Genomic DNA, 18,276 nt, shown 5'->3' on the forward strand with positions numbered 1-18,276 from the left:
TCACCTCCATGCACCTCTAGATCTGCACCATTACAGAGGGCTACATGGTCCTGGATGGCTCCTCCTGTTACCATCTTCCTGCTATTACTTTGCTCCCTCCAGACTGAATGCCTACTTGCCTGCCAAGGGTACTGAGTTGTGGAAGTCAGAACATATCGACCACAAACTGCTGTCTCACTGTCCACAGGATTATGGGCTTTGCTGATTGGACCAAATGAAGCCACCCAGGGCCAGTGTCTGCTGCATGCACCCACAAATTCAGGAGAAAGTTATGACTGCCTGACACTGGGGGAAAAAAGGTCCACTGATGGGGCTTCTTCTGCCACTGAAGACTCATCTGATTGACTCCTGCTGAAATCACTGCCTCTACCATAAACTGAATGGGGTACCTTGCTAGTGTCCTTTCTTCTTGATGAAGTAGGAAACCATATGCTTTTTATTCTCAAAAGGAGGGAATGACCAGTCTATGAACTATTGGGATTTGGACCCACCAATCACACAGGGGGAAAGTTTTTCATGCCTCCTAGCCACCAATCTGCTACCTCATATGAGAACTCAATGCTTACTTTTCTCATGGAGTGAGACAAAACACAATTCCCAAGGAGTCATGAATTCACATTTACAAGCAATAAATGATGACGCAAAACCAAGACTGTTTGTTTTTCAAGCAGGTTGGGATTAGCCTTATTTTTACAATGATTGAATAGCTGCACTCTCATTGGATGAGAAAAAGGACTTCTCTTGTTCTTTCTCTAACAAAATACATCGGGGTCCTAAAAGTACCAGCTGAGGAATTCAGCTGATCTTTTTAAATAACCTGATTTCTGATTAACTCACGTTTTATAACTTTTTAGTCTTAATTTTACCAGTCTTTAATTTTCATCCTCGGACATCAGTTTAGTTTGACACAATAGTAATGTGTCTACTCATGTAAATACAGTGCAAAGAGGAATATATTTGTCTATTTATTGGCTCTTCTACAAATCCAACGAGTATTTCCTCTGTCAAAACTTATTTATACTATCTGCATCCATAAAATATGAAACAAGTTATCCATTGCTGATATTAATGGGCTATGATGACAGCTGAAATGATCTGTTCTTTCTTTCCTGTACCTAGTGAATCTTACTCAAATGTTTGTGCTTCTATAAAATAAGCGTGTTATAGTTAACAGTGTTCATTCATTATAATACTTACGAGAGCAGGTAGCAGTTTGCCATTCTAGGCACTGTCCATATGGAAAGGAGATTATATAGGCATTTGAGTCAACGCATCGTTTTGTACTGCTACACCACATACACTCCATGGCATTGCTCGTGCAGTTGGAACATGTTGTTCTCAGGGAACATGGTTTTTTGCAAGGTCTAGCATTTTGATTAGGACTAACTAGAAAAAAAGCAAAAAGAGTTTATTCATTTAACATAAGTTCAATCCCAATTGTTTTAGCATTATGTAATATTAAAGAGTGTTAAAATAAAAGTGATTGTCTCCTGGTTTATTTGTGAACAATTTCAGTCAGACTCACCGTACAGTATGCAAATACAAATGGCTTTTTACAAAAATTACCCTACTGTTTGTATAGTCACCTTAAGTCACATTATATCTTCAAAAGACTTCATCTAAAAGTGATTAAAGGAATTTTACTTATATACTGCTTTAGTAAGTTTAACATTAATTGTTCAATAACATCAATTTAGTTATGAGCACATGCATTATATAAAATATGACTGCAGGGCTACTGTAATAGGTATGTGTGATAGGGTGCTGAGTAAGGAGGGCTTAATCAGCCCCAATCAAAGGGAATGGATTAGGGCTGGTTGAAGAGCTCTGTGCCTGCCTGGCAATGAGAAATAGCTGCCAGCCTAATTAGCCTGAGACTATAAAGGTTGGCAGGAAGTCAGTCAGAGGACGATGGGGGAAGAGAAAGGCCAGGCACAGAGAGGGGTGGGGACCTCTAGTCTGCAGCTGGCCAGGCCTGCTTCTAGCGAAGTTTGGCTGTGAAAAACCTGTACATAGATAGTAAGGTGCTGGTAAATAAGTAAGCTATAAATAAAGAGCACTGGTGTTTGCATCAACATGAGATGTCCCTGACTGATTTGCAAGGGAAGCAGGGGTGGAAACCAGTGGCGCCCAGCTTACTTAAAGTGTAGCAATCTATGACCTTCTTGTTCTGTCGCTCTTGTTAGTAAAATAGTGAATAACCATAAACCACAGTTATTTACTTCACTAGTGATATATTTTTCCCTTCAACATTCTGCATCTTATCTGAGAGTGAGAGTTGCCAAATGAACATCTGCCCCCTGGTGTATATATTAGCACTCAGTACAAATTCAAAGAGAAAATAACAAGGGAAACATTATTTAATGTATAAGAGATTTTTACTGCAGACAGTATTTGTCTATCTTAGTCATGGTATGTGTAATCTCTGAAAAGTTATATTCTAAATAAAAATTACTTGTATGTTTTTCTGTTGCATTTTCTTTTGATTACAAATAAAGCTGTAACATGTGCATCAACACGAGCATAGTAATTCTTAACTAAGACCAGTACATAACAATATTGGTAGAGTAATATTTTTCTATTATAAAAGGGATTTTCACACCACTCCTGTAATAAATGTTGACTAACCCCACACAGCTATCATGTACTTTGTGTATTATTGATTATACAGATAAACAGCTTTATAGAAAATAAACTTAATCCTCAAGTCCTTTCTCAGCCCTTAATAAGGCAAAAACTCCCAATGTTTTGAGAGAGTAAAGACAAGTAAAAACTGAGTAAGGACTTCAGGCTTTGTCCCACTAGGCATAAATTTGAGCCACAGCTTGCTATAATCATAAACTATCTTTTACTGTGAAAATATTTTAAAAAATGTGATGGAACTTTAAAAGGGAATCCCAGAAGCCCTGAATTTTCTTGACCTCCACATCTGCTGAAACAGTTCAATAGCAAATAAAATTTGCATCAATAACAGATGGAGATTCTGATGCTAAACTTGGAAAATACTCTAACAGTTTGTCATCTGCATTCTTCAGTTATTTAACACGTCATTACACCGTGCCACATCTGTTTATTCTTTGATAGAGAGAAATATAACAGAGTACAATATCTATTACTACAAAACAGCAGCATGAGGAACAGAAACAATAGGAAACAGACTCAGTCAGCAGTAGCAACAAAATGCAAATTTACTGTGTAATTACACTGCTATTTGAAATACTGCACGTTGTGCATAAGACAGCCAGAGGATTGTTGGAATGCATGTTTTATTTATGGAAGTTAACGACTTTGAGAATTTTGACACCAAAAACCTTCTTTATATATGAGTGCATAACAAAAAATTAAATACTATTAAATGCCTTTTATGTTAGTTTGCACACAAGGCTTTCTACTACATTAGCAAACTCAAAAGGAGGGGAAAAAAGACAACAGAAAGAAGATATATTAGGATCACTTTCATCTCTATAAACTTTGTTCATCCTGTAATCTTTAGGACAACCTGTAAATTTTAACCATTTGCACAAAATGAGAGCATTGTTCATATGAAAAATGCTGAATTATATTTACTTCCTTTCCAAAGGGATAAGTGATCTCCCTCTACAGCAGCAGTTCTCAAACTGTAGGTCGGGATCCCAAAGTGGATCGTGACCTCGTTTTAATGCGGTCACCAGGGCTGGCATTAAAATAGCTGGGGCCTGGAACCAAAGCCCAAGCCCCACTGCCCGGGCCAGGGCTGAAGCCCAAGCCCAAAGGCTTCAGCCCCAGGTGGCAGGGCCCTGGGTACAGGCCCCCTATCTGAGGCTGAAGCCCTTGGGCTTTGTCCCCTCCCCCCCCTCCCTGGCTCCGGCTTTGGTCCCTCCCTACCTAGGAACGTGAAGTAATTTTTGTTTTCAGAACGGGGTCACGGTGCAATGAAGTTTGAGAACCCCTGCTCTACAGAGTCTTATATGACCACACATTACACTGTCACCAATCTTCTTAGACAACCTGGGGACCTTTCCTCCTTTTCATGAAGGACAGGGCTAGGAGAAGGTTTTAATATTAACTATTAGGTAAGTGTTTGCAATGTTTTTCTGTATCCTCCAGAGACCTTTATAAGTTTTTTTTTTAACACAATGAACTAGTTTCTATGCAAATGTCTCTTTTAAACTAAATATTAACGTTTATGTACTAACAATATTACTACTTGTGGATGCTCTGCCTCTTAGCACATATACAGATCATTTCTTTTTGACAGCACTTTACAATTTTTATATAATTAATCCTCAGGTAGATATTATCATCTGCATTTGATAGATGGAGAAACAGATTCAAAGAAGGCAACTTAGTCAAGTGATTTGCCCAAGACCACCACCAGAGAGTTAGTGGGAGAGTCAGGGTTAGAATTTAGGAGGTCCTGTTTCCCAACTTGTGACTCAAACCATTGGGCCATTCTTCTCAGTGGTAGTAAATAAATTAATTCACTCACATTTTTGGACTTTTTTCTTCTAAAATAAAGAAAACCCTCTCCCGTCACAAGGAAATTTTGAATCTCAATAGAACTGTTAGCAACTTGGGATCTGTGACAAGCTTGTCTGCACACTGAAGTCCCAATCCTCAATTTTAAAACACGCGAGCAGTCCCACTGAAAACAACAGAACTACTGATGTGCTTCCTATTAAGAATCTGCATAAGCATCTGTATCGGGGTCTTAGAGATTAGACAGCACTGTGGTGTGATTTATTGCAAAAGCAAAATCATGAAGTACAGTATGTTTTCTCTCTCCATAGATTCTCAGAGAAAGAGAGAAAAAAATTCTTGGTCCCCTTATTGATTACAATTTCCTTCTTATATGTCTTTCAAACTAGACTCAGACCCCAATTCACAACAGTTCATCCTTCTGATAATGTAAGAGTGGTGTAGGTAATTCACCACAGCTAGACCAGTCTTGTTAGTTTGCAAACATTTGCTTACCCAAGGATGACTGTTAACCACTTGTCTCCTAACTTCTCAGCATGGGTTTATACACACTGTTAAAAGAGCCTCCAACTACCTTCTGCTTCCATAAGGGGAAGGGGTAACTGGGTCCTTTAAAAACTGCCCAGAGAAAAGATGAATAAAATAGCTGTTTTAAACTTCTGTGTTATTAATTTAAATGGAGAATCTGTGATTAATCAGCAAGATTCATATATGAAATATGCTTTAGCAGCATCAGCTTTGTTGAACACAAAAGGTGAACAGCAACTTTTATATACAAACCTCCAAGGTCAGGGTACTAATTTTGCCTTGGAACTCTCTGATGTAGCTACTGCTAATATGCAGACTATGCCAGGTGGGGTAACTCTCAAAGAAAAGCGTGTTGCTTTTGAGAACGTCATTTGCTTTCCATGATTAAAAGCTTCACTTGCTTTTAAACATTAAAAGCAAAACCTTCCCGCAGCTATTTACTAGAATTTTTCCCACATTCCTTCTGTACAACACAAAAATGCCAAACAGTCTGTTCAACCATTTTAACAGCAGCATTTTGGTATGGGAGGTTGCTCACCAACAGGTTTTTCACAGACAAGACCATCTGCCTTAGCGGTGCATGGATTCGCTTTCAGCCCTGCCACCTCTGCTCTTTCTAGATATGCACAGAATCCAGAGTCATTTGGTTCTCCAGGAAGCCACTGCAATGTCGTATTTGTGAAAGGAGACATGTCATCCCATCCCCAGTAGGAGATGTTGATCTTGCGCAAACCTACCCAAGGTGATATTTTCTATAAAGCAGAATGAAAGGGACATGAAACAATTAGTTAACAGTCAACTACAACAATGCTTTTTTTCTTTTTTTGGCCTAAGATCAATAGCTTCATACTGCATTCAGAGTGGAGCTAACAGTGATTTCCCCCACCATTTCTCATATTTGGTAACATTTAGTTATTGTCAATACAGTTTTCAACTCATTTGTTCGGTCTTTCTGAAAGCTGATGAAATCTATATGCTTCTGTTCTGTTAAAAATCTACATAATTCTGTCTGCTTAAAGTCAGCTCTATTGTGTGGTATCTGATCAACAATTAAAGACCTAATAAGGCATAAATAATAATAATAAATAAGGCATCAGAATAAAGTTTTCCCTCTTGCTACTGTGCTAGTCATTAACTGCCAGGGCCAAATGGATAACGTAAATACAGGCAAAGCAGTAGTGACACATAAAAACAAAGGCTCAATAGACAGAAAACATGGAGGCAAATATTCCTCTTTCAAACAGGACTATGTTGATGCAAACTAGGTACTCTTTTTTTGAGCTAGCAGTATCCACATGGGGCAGTCAGAGCACAATGCTTTGGTATGCTCCGCAGTTGATACCTTTGTACTCCATCCTGTGGCGCAGTGTAGACATAGCCTAAGTGATATACCCAGTGTTACCCAGAAAATCTTTGGGAGAGTTGAAAATGAAACCCCCATATCCTGAATCCCAATCTAGTGTTTTAACCACAAGTTCCTTTTTCCTCCTTCATCAAGTGCTCTGCTCAACTCATCATTATGCCGAAGAACAACCCTGCATCTCTCTCAGGGTTACTGTTCAAGATATGCAAGATTATTTGTATAAAACAGACACCTCTGGATTATTAATTAATTCTAAGTAAATTTTGTTTATTGCTTAAACAATACACTGTTCAAAGATTCACAAAAAAGTCTCATTGTTCCACAAAGCATTGCACTTTATTCATATCATTGTCTTAAAAATATCTGATTTAAATAGAATATATTCAGTAGTTCATTAATATTAATAGACAATAATAATGAATGGCTGAAAATGTGGCAAGCCTATTTTATGGGGAAGATATCCAACAAAACTCATTTAGATATCAGAAGATTTTTAGTATTAAATTAACTGTATGGGCTTTCAGTAGATGTCTTATTTACACTACATACAGAATAGCAGTATATGATTGGATACCAAACTTTTGGTCAATAAGAAATGTGAATTTGGCACATAAAAGATTTAAGAGTTGGTGCACAAATCTGGTTAGAACATCCTTCAGTTAAGAGTGAATATATATGCCTTCCCGTACAGCTGGCCACAATACATGATTAGGAAGGCCTTAATTCTCCACAATGTCCCAGCTATACTAAAATGTAGTTGAGAAGGACTCCCTGATTCAGAGCCACTCAGCGCCAGTCCAGGGTCTTCTTTCTGCTGCTGGCTTGGACAAAGACCTCCCCCACCTCTGAAGCAGCACAGAGAGGCATTTTCCTCTGGCCAACTCCAGCTACTTACACAGCACAAACGTGGTTGGAGAATTCATCCCTTAATAATTTAATAGATGTAAGCAGAGTTTTTTTTATTTTAAATATTTCTCATAGAAACAAAATTCAATATTGTCTCATCACAATAGTTCAACAAAATCAACTGCTTTATTGTAATGTATATCTGAGTGAGTCAAACATTAAATACATCAAAACTGATACTAACATTATAGTTAGACATAGCAGTGTCTCTTTGTTTAGTCATTTATAAACAGACCATTTATCCTCCGAAGTAATTTGTAACTTAAAGCCATTCAGAGGGAGGATTTATAACGGTATATTACATCCACAATACTGTACCTCAGTGAAAATCAACTGCATGCTAATTTCATTACTTAATACTTCCATTCCGCACAAAAGTTATTGCTGTTGAACAGAGGAAGCCTTTTCCAAAAACGTATAGGTCATCCCCATATTGACCAGAACCACCTAACAACTACCAACCTCGCCAAATTCATCATCAGAAGCAAGCTTTCCATAGACCAGGACACGTCAACTCAAAGTAGCACCAGACACTGACAGAACAACAAATGTGAAACTTGCATATATCTCCACTGCTATGATGATCAATATCCTCCCCACAAATACACTTTTCAATATCCATAAGTCCTACACATGCCTATTACAACATGTGGTGTACCTCATCTTGTGGCGTCAAATGCCCCAATGTGTAAAACCAGACAACCACTATGATCTTGAATGAACTCTCACAAAAACAAGATAAGAGACAAAAACACCCTATCACCCATGGATGAACACATTTCACAAAGCAATCACTCTGTATCTGACCTCTCAGTCCTCATCCTTAAATGAAACCTGCTCAAAACCTTCAAAAGATGAGCCTGGGAACTTAAATTCATAACTCTGCTGGATTGGACTTAACAGAGACACTGGTTTTATGGATGTCATAAATATAAAGGGAAGAGTAAACTCCTTTGAAATCCCTCCTGGCCAGGGGAAAGCTCCTCTCACCTGTAAAGGGTTAAGAAGCTAAAGGTAACCTCGCTGGCACCTGACCAAAATGACCAATGAGGAGACAAGATACTTTCAAAAGCTGGGAGGAGGGAGAGAAACAAAGGGTCTGTGTCTGTCTGTCTATATTCTGTCTTTGCCGGGGATAGACCAGGAATGGAGTCTTAGAACTTTTAGTAAGTAATCTAGCTAGGTACGTGTGAGATTATGATTTCTTTAAATGGCTGAGAAAAGAACTGTGCTGAATAGAATAACTATTTCTGTCTGTGTATCTTTTTTGTAACTTAAGGTTTTGCCTAGAGGGGTTCTCTATGTTTTGAATCTAATTACCCTGTAAGGTATCTACCATCCTGATTTTACAGGGGGGATTTCTTTATTTCTATTTACTTCTATTTTTATTAAAAGTCTTCTTGTAAGAAAACTGAATGCTTTTTCATTGTTCTCAGATCCAAGGGTTTGGGTCTGTGGTCACCTATGCAAATTGGTGAGGCTTTTTATCCAACATTTCCCAGGAAAGGGGGGGTGCAAGTGTTGGGAGGATTGTTCATTGTTCTTAAGATCCAAGGGTCTGGGTCTGTAGTCACCTAGGCAAATTGGTGAGGCTTTTTACCAAACCTTGTCCGGGAAGTGGGGTGCAAGGTTTTGGGAAGTATTTTGGGGGGAAAGACATGTCCAAACAGCTCTTCCCCAGTAACCAGTATTAGTTTGGTGGTGGTAGCGGCCAATCCAAGGACAAAGGGTGGAATATTTTGTACCTTGGGGAAGTTTTGACCTAAGCTGGTAAAGATAAGCTTAGGAGGTTTTTCATGCAGGTCCCCACATCTGTACCCTAGAGTTCAGAGTGGGGGAGGAACCTTGACAATGGATCATTACAACAATTTGGAACACACCCTACTGCCTGCTAACCATTGCACGCACACTTCAAGTGGTGTCCTACAGCATGTTAAACATAAGGGTTTTATATAATCTGTCCCATCATGTATTTAGTGAAACACTCTGGTTACTTTCTCCAGACTTGAGGAAGAGCTCTGTGGAGCTCAAAAACTTGTCCTTTCTACAATCAGAAGTTGATCCAAAAAAGATATTACCTCACCTACCTTAACTCTTATATCCTGGAACCAACACAGCTCAAACAATACTACAAACAACACAGATGGGAATAGCTGCACTGCAGAAAGGACAGGATTTGAATCCTGGAGATTTTGCCCCTACCATGTCCAAGGGGGTCCAGTGCTGGGGCACTTCCCAAACATGAAGGCTTCTTCCTACTTTTCTTTTTCTGCCAACAGGCTTCAAAATAGAATTTTAACTATACTAATTATATCTAGAACACGAACTACAACTAATAAATGCGTAAGAAAAGAATTGCTCAGTGCACAGAGATGCCTCAACCACAAGTAATAAGAAGGAACTGAAAGTGATCTTGACCACTCCATGGGACAGCATGCAGGGTGTGGGTGCAGCCCCAACAGACATTGCTATTCAAAAAGATTCCACCACCCTGGGGGTGCATACGCACCAGGAGTAGAGTGCATGTGGACAATCACTCGAAAAAACACTACTGTGCTTCACCAATGTAAGAGATTGCACTTGTAACAAAAGGGGTTATGAACGTTAATTTTTTTGGATTATTTCCTATTAATATCAAGCCAGATCAATCATGGATGAACCTGAAAAATGGGTAATAACCAAGATCAACTCCCGATTATCTGCGTGAAAATGGTAGTTTTCCTCTACTTATGGATAGACATCAATGGCATGAAATATAGGCCTGTCATTTAGTCTAGTGTTGACATCAGAGGCAGATATATCTGGATGCTATGCAGGAATTTGAAATGCTGTTATTTTAATTATGGAAACTTGAAAAGGTTTGAGACAAGATTTTCCTTCTGGTGCTCAGGCAAGATCAAAAAGGGTCAGGTAAGATCAAAAAGGATTTCCACTGAAATAAAATATTCTTATTAGAGGAAGTTGAATTAAGATTTTTTTGAAAAATTACGAGACTGTTTGCCTGAGCACCAGAAGGAAAATCTTGTCTCAAACCTTTTCAAGTTTCCATAATTAAAATAACATCATTTCAAATTCCTGCATAGCATCCAAATATTTCTGCCTCTGATGTCAACACTAGACTAAATGACAGGCCTATATTTCATACCATTGATGTCTATCCATAAGTAGAGGAAAACTACCATTTTCACGCAGATAATAAAAGCAGCTACTTACTCTGACAAAGTGTCTTGAACCTTTTCACCAGGACTCTCAATTGTATCTATAGAAAGACAGAGCACACGGCTCTCTGCAATTTTATGGTAGCATTATTTTAAACAATATGACCTGCCACTGTCACCACTGGACATTCATTTTATACATTTAAGACCAAAAAGGGTCACATTGTGTATTTTTCTCTATGTGCATGTATGTAATGTTACATATACACAAAGTCTCCAAACACAGATTAGTTTTGAGACCTCATAATATAGTTCTCCTTTACAGGCCGTTGGCATTATTTTAGTGATACGGTAAGTTTCTATCTCTAAGAATATTTTACACAACTTTTGCTTACGTTGGCAGGAGGGAGGGAAGAGTAAGTAAGTTTTATAATACTTTCTCAATTTCATTTTTAAATAGAAAAGTGTAGGGCAGGATTTTTTTTTAAAAGGCTTATGATATTGGGTGCCCACATTTTTGAATTCCGAACTTGAGACACTGAATTTTCAGAATCTGGGTGCATAGTTCAGGTGGTCCCATTTCAATGTGTTTCAGATTGCATTCTCAAGAATATTACTTTTGAAAATCTTGGCTGTAAATAACACACATATATTAACAGTAGTGGTGAATATTTATATTGTGGTAGCACCCAAAGGCCCCAGTAGGATTAGATGCTGTGCAAAAGAGAATCTCTGCTCCGTATCTTCAATCCCAAAGCATTTTACAAATAAGATATGCAGTGGGAACTCATCAGTTACTGCACAATGCACACCAAATTCCACATAATGCTTTAGGACAGGAAGTGAGGGAGAACATGATATCCAATTAAAACTGCAGATTGAATGTAGGATGGTATAATTTAATAACCACAGCTGAATTTCACCAAGACTCTACAATTAATGTTCCATGAGATATTTAGTGACTACATCTAGTCAGGTCCTCGTTGTATTAGTAGCAACAGTAATAACAACATTCATATTACGATAGAGTCCAAAGGCTGCATTTCTAGTACTCATCCAAAAACCACCATCTATAGGAAATGTGCGCTCCCTAAAAGCATGTGCTTACTCAAATAAAGTATTATATTTTCAGGTTTTTGGGACTCAAGTGAAAATTTTAGAAATTAATAGACAAAAGATGCAAAGATTATAAAAGTAAGTTTGTGACAAAAAAACACAGCACATGTTTCAATTTGATTTTTAGGAGAGCTTTAGGACCTTACAAAATACTCACTAACCTTGCTGGACACAACTTCATTAGAGCATTCCCTCAAGCCCCTACCACCACCCCACCTCTTCCCACCCCCACTCCAGCCAGAGCCCTCATCTCCCCCGCTACACCCCAACTCACTGCCCCAGCAAGCCCCTGCCTGCACCCCCAGTCAGAGCCCTCACTCTCTCCCACACCCCAAACCCCTGCCCAGAGCCCCCTCCCACATCCTGAACCCCTCATTTCTAGACCCATCCCGGAGCCCACACCCCCAGCCGGGGCCCTCACCCCTCACGCATCCCAGCCCTCTGCCCCAGCCTGGTGAAAAAGAGCAAGCGACAGAGGGAAGGGGGATGGAGTAAGCAGGGGCAGGGCCTCAGAGAAGGAGTGGAGAAGGGGCGGGCTTTGAGGAAGGGGTGGGGTGGGATGGAGCAAAGGTGTTCAGTTTTGTGCAATGAGAGAATTGGCAACCCTACCCCTACCTCACCTCTTCCCGCCCAGTTCCGCCCCATCTCTGCTCCTCCCCACTTTTCCCAGCACCTCCTACACATTGCAGAGCAACTGATCACGGCGGGTGAGAGGTGCTGGGAAGGAGGTGGAGACGTTGATTGGCAGAGCCACTGACGGGGGCGAGGGGACAGCTGGCTGCCAGTGGGTGACGTACAGCCCCGGAGCACCCATGGAGTTGTGCTATGACTGTACATCACTGAAATTACAGGAGATTTGAAGCCATTCTTTGCAACGTTTCTCCTTTCACCCACTTCTTTCTAGAGCCACATTTGCAAACTTACAGTTCCTCTTACCAAGCCACATTCAGCCAGTGTTTAAAAGATAATTGGCCACAGATTATCTAGTTTATTTAGTATAATCTTTTGCACAATTGATAATAGACTGCCAAAAAACTTTGTATGTTAGATATCCATGTTGATGGGAAGGTATAGGAGATGTAAGAATTATTAAACTCATAGATAAACTGCTGGAGATCTCTGTATCTTTCCAACAGAATACCAAATTATAGTGATAGGTTGCATACTAATGAATTCTCATGTAATTTGGGCCAAATTCTCAACTCAGCTACTGCCATAGCCTTATTCTACAAAGCAAAACTTAGCCTCATAAAAAGCCAACTATTTTAGGAATAAAATGATTATTTAGCCTTCAGTAACTGTGTTTCTTTGGATCCACAGTCTACAGGGATAGGATCTACATACATGTAGGTCTACATATATGTTGGACCAGGGTAGGATGTAGATCCTACATACAACTCACATGCATGAGATGAGAATCTTTTCTAGTAGGAATGACCACCAGGGCAGAGCATTTGTCCTGCACTTCCTTTGTTTTTCTGGGTGAGGGCACAGGGGAAGGAGCAGCCTCCCACAGTCCCCTCACAATTTGAGTCTGTGTATCCTGAGGAGTCTGGAAAACAGGGATGGATTTTGGGTCATGGAATCCACATTGACTACGACATCTCTGACAGATATTTCAACAACATGCAGTGTATTTGGGGACTACTGTTATTAACTTTATGAATGTTAACTGTATGTTTGAGCCAATCCTTGGAAGCATGAAAACTTATACGGAGATTAGTCAGACAATATGAGCCCACAGAATATGAGCCCACAGATCTTTATATCAATATGTGTTATATGTATTCATGTGTTCCTAGCTCACTTGGTAGATTCCCTGAGGAATCTAGACTCACTATGGGGTGATTAATGCAACCGAAGGCTGGTTATACAGATACCTATCCTTTGAGGCTTCACTCCCTGGCAAAAGGGGAGTGACTGGTTCTGTGTGTTTCAGAAGGCCTGGGAACATGGGCTTTGGTGGTATAAAAGCAGAGTTAAAACTGACTCAACAAATTTTGATCCAACAAATAGACATGACTGTTTATCCAAAGGGGAGGGAGTGAACCCTACTGAAGGGTTGGAAAGACTTTGACCTGACAGACCCCACTATGGAAGATGGGCAACTTTTGGTACACTGCATATGCATTTATATCTTTTTATTGTTTTATATGGTTTTGCTGCATGCTTTTGTCCTTAAATAAATGTATTCTGCTTTGAAAGAGCTGATTGGTTACGTGTAACCGCTGGCATACACTGTTCATAGCTCTTGGAGAGGCCAAAAATACAAGTACTGGACTTTAGTTATATCTGCGGGGAAAAACACAGTGCAAGGGGGCTGTAAGCTTAAATCCCTGGTCAAAAAGGATGCAATCTCTTCCCAGAAAGGAGACAGATAAAGGCCTGAGAGGGCTTTCCATAAGCAGATCAAGAGGGGGTCAAAAGCGTAATTATCCCCAAACTCTGACAACCTCAAAGAACCAGCTACTCTAGAGTAAGTAATCATTCTTTCTTCTTCAAGTATGTGTCAGTGCATATCCTACTGTAGATATCTGGAAAGTGGTATCTTCTCAGGATGGTGGGAATGAAGAGTATCAGCTCCTCTTGATTAGGCAGGAACAAGTATGGGAGTCTGTTTGGTGGTTGCATGGACATCTGTAACAGGTCTGTCAGCCAGAATGGCCTTGGCAAGTAGAGAGCTATGGGATGAGTGTGACGTGGTCTCATTTGGCTTTGGCCATCACACTGGAGATTAGCAGAATTGGTGTGATGATGTTTAGGAGGCCTCAATTCCACCACAGGAGGAATGCATCTGGCAACGATCCCAGGTTCGTGTGCCCTCTGGAATAGAAATTCAGACACTTGGCATTGTCCTTGATGGCCAAAAGGTCTTTCAGTGGTTTTTCCATACTGATGGAATATTGACTTAATGATGGATTTCTGCAGTGACCACTTGAGGCCAGCAACAGGCTTTCTGTTCAGGAAGTCTGCCAGATCGTTGCTGACGTGCAGTGCTACTGGTTTTATGCCATGCAGGAGAAATGATTTCCACAGCTTGATTGTTGCTCTACAGAGGGGGACAAGTGGGTGTCCCATGCTTGTTTATGTAGTGGATGGCCAGCATATTGTCTGTTAGCAGCTATGCTACTGGGTGTTTCAGGACAGGGGGAATGCCACATATAGCAGTCTAATGGCTCCAATTCTAAGACAGTTATACATAGTCCAATGTCTTCTGGGGACCAGGTCCCTTGTATCTGCAGATGGTCCAGATGAACTCTCCACTCTGTCCCCAATATGTCTGTCACCAGTGCCATGATCAGTGATGGAGTCAAGAATGGTATTCACTTCTGGATATTGTTGGGGTAGAACCAGCAGTTCAACATGAAGCGGACCCAAAGCAGAATAAGGATCCTCCTGCTCAAGTATTTCTCTGGAGAGCAAACTGACTTGAGCTAAAGTTGTAATGGCCACAGGTGAAGTCTAGAACATAAGAATTCCCATCCTGATTCAGACCAATGATCTCAGCTCAGTATCCTGTCTTCCGACAGTGGCCAATGTAGGATGCTTCAGAGGGAATGAACAGAACAGGCAATCGCTCAACGATCCATCCCCTATTGTCCACTCCCAGTTTCTGGCAAACAGAGGCTAGGGACACTCACAGCATTGGTTAGCAACCCTGATGGCTAATAGCCATCAATGGTCCTAGTCTCCATTAACTTATCTAGTTCTTTTTTGAACTCTGTTATAGTTTTGGCCTTCACAACATCCCCTGGCAAGGAGTTCCACAGGCTGACTGGGCATCATGTGAAGTAGTACTTCCTTTTGTTAGTTTTAAACCTGCTGCCTATTAATTCCATTGTATGACCCCTGGTTCTTGTGTTATGTGAAGGAGTAAACAACACTTCCTTATGAGCTGTTCCATACCCCTAATAATTTTTGTTGCCCTACTTTGTACCTTTTTCCAATTCTAATATATCTTTTTTGAAGCAACCAGATCTGCACACAGTATTCAAGGTATGGGCATACCATGGATTTATATAGAGGTATTATGATATTTTCAATCTTCTTATCTATCCCTTTCCTAATAGTATTAATTTTGTAAAACGTTTACCAGACCATCAAGGGAATGAACGAAAGCCATAATATGGGAAAAAAACAGGTCAAAGAATATTTAGATAAGTTAGATGTATTCAAGTTGGCAAGGCCTAATGAAATTCACCATAGAGTACTTAAGGAATTGGCTGAAGCAATCTCAGAACCATTAGCAATTATCTTTGAGAACTCATGGAGGATGGGTGAGGTCCCAGAGGACTTGAGAAGGACAAATATAATACCTATTGTTAAAAAGGGGGACCCAAGGATTTTAGACCACTCAGCCTAACTTCCATACCCCAGAAGATATTTGAACAAATTATAGTATTAAACAATCAGTTTGTAAGCACCTAGAGGACAATAGGGTGATAAATAGTAGCCAACATGGATTTGTTAAGAACAAATCATGCCAAACCAACCTCATTTCCTTCTTTAACACAGTTGCTGGCCTAGTGGGCATGGAAAAGTGGTAGACATGATATATCTTGATTTTTATTAAGGCTTTTGACACAGTGCCAAGTGACATTTTTATAAGCAAACTAGGGAATGTGGTCTAGATGAAATTGCTTTAAGGCGGATGCACAACTTGTTGAAAGACCATACTCAAGTTATCAGTGGTTCTCTATCTAACTGTGGGGTCATAACAAGTGGGGTTCTGCAAGAGACTGTCCTGGGTCTGGTACTTTTCAATATTTTCATTAACTTCTTGGATCTTAAAATGGAGAGTATGTTTATAAAATGTTCAGATGACACCAAGCTGGGAGAATTTAATTGCAAGAATTTAAGAAATCAGGATTAGAATTCAAAAGTATTCCTATAAGGTACAATTTTAACAAGAGAATTTATTTAACCTAAGGAAAATGTGCAAGAAAAGGACGTAAAATGAAGCATGTTGTTCTTCAGAATTTCTCAAATCTTTGTTTATGTCTAATATGACATAATGGTCATGGCATTTACTGCATATCAACAAGGAAATAATAATTTGAAATTAATTCTTGCTGTTCTGAGGAAAAATTCCAGTATTTAATGAGCTTACAACTTTTGAATATTTGTATGAATTGATGATTATTGTTTTCCACTTCCTCTAATTTGCAGAGTAACCAATATCTTCTCTTCTAAAACTTTTTTATTTTGTTAGCCCAATAAACCTCAGCATATAAACAAAAATTCAGAGATCATTTTGTCCGAGGTATAGCAAACTGCTCCCTAATAACCTGATTTACTATATTTACTTGAAACATCATCTTGACAAATTTTATTTGACACCAAAACACATGAAATATGTAGGCCGCTTTTAAGGGGGTTTTTTGTTTGCTTGATTTAAAGAATACATACATAGTTGTCCCCTATCTTCATTACACACAAATGCCTTTATTTGTTTGGCTCCCTTCCTTCTTTAGCTCAACAGGATTTTTATTTATTTTTTTTTTTAAAGGTGGAAACTTACTAGCAGCTGTTGCTCCTTTTTAGACCTAGGATCTTGGAGGAACCATTATGATGGCTCTTTTAAGCTCTAGCAGTGGAATCTTGAAGGGATTAGAGAGACGGAAGCTGTGTCCGCTCTCTGAAGGAATTCGCAAATTTCGTGTTATGCAGAAATGGTGCTGAAATTACTGCAGAGCTATGGGCCTTGAATATTGCAAAGCAAGCCATAAAATTCTATATTTTTATACATCATAAAGAATTTACAAGTGGCACCTATTACAATAGATGCTGATTTTTTTTCAATTGTCTATGCTATAAATGAATGATTGCTAAAGTTTTTTTCCTCTTAATACAAAAATATCAGGTGAAGTAGATCCATATTCTTACTTTCAGATGTGACTCTGCTGCATCCATTAATTCTAAAAACTTTTGTTTCACGTGAAAGAAATATTTCTAAAGCCTTTAAAAGTCAAACTCAAGCACAGATATTTCAGATTAAGGGATGCTTCTCACCTTACAGCTGCTCTGCCTACATCTGTGAACTCTGCAACAGTGCATATAATAAAGAGAAGTCATCTAAAATGAAATCTCACCCCCTAAATCATCCTGATTGGAGTAAAAGAAAAAGACAGACAAAAGAAAAATCAAGCAAAATTTCAGAGGTTTTGTGACAGTTGATACACATTTAGAGTCACTTACACAGAATAAATAGAACTGGACAGGCAGATAGGAATGAAAGAGAAATTATTTTTTAAAAAAACCTAACTGTGGCACAGCATAAATCACTGTATTATTGCATTAGAAGTTTCTGATATGTAAATGATCATTTAACCCCAGATATCCCTTTAAAGTTAATGCATTTGTCTATCTTTGTTATATGCCACATGTGGATTATCTCAAATGTATATAACTGCAATCGCTCAGGACATAATTCATTTAAATAAAGATAACCTTGGTAGGATGTCACCTTGCAGAAGTTTTAGTTTTCAAATCTAGCAAAAGTATGGCATTCCAAAGAAATAAAACATCCATTTCTCATCTGCACTACAAGCCAGTTAGCAAACTGTCAAATCAACAGTCTGTCACAGGCAGTTTTCTTAGATTGTATATCGTTGCATGCAGTGTTGTTGTAGCTGTGCTGGTTCCAGGATAGAGAGACAAGGTGGGTGAGATAATATCTTTTATTGGATCAACTTCTGTTGGTGAGAGAGGTCACCTGAAGAAGAGCCCCGTGGAAGCTCAAAGGCT

The 18,276-nt window shown here is 39.3% G+C and overlaps 1 protein-coding gene across 10 annotated transcripts in view; it reads right to left on the bottom strand.

Annotated features, from left to right (window-relative positions):
* ATRNL1 (attractin like 1) overlaps positions 1 to 18,276 on the bottom strand; it is a 1,086,620-nt gene that overhangs the window by 744,303 nt on the left and 324,041 nt on the right. For all 10 annotated transcript variants that reach the window (XM_073354269.2, XM_073354267.2, XM_073354264.2 and 7 more), the window contains 2 exons: positions 5,525 to 5,738; positions 1,198 to 1,386 (listed from right to left, as the gene is read on the bottom strand). In XM_073354269.2, the coding sequence (XP_073210370.2) occupies positions 1,198 to 1,386; positions 5,525 to 5,738 (403 nt within the window). The remainder of the gene's footprint in view (positions 1 to 1,197; positions 1,387 to 5,524; positions 5,739 to 18,276) is intronic.

This window comes from Lepidochelys kempii, chromosome 7 (genome assembly GCF_965140285.1).
Source record: "Lepidochelys kempii isolate rLepKem1 chromosome 7, rLepKem1.hap1, whole genome shotgun sequence".
NCBI classification, from domain to species: domain Eukaryota; kingdom Metazoa; phylum Chordata; order Testudines; family Cheloniidae; genus Lepidochelys; species Lepidochelys kempii.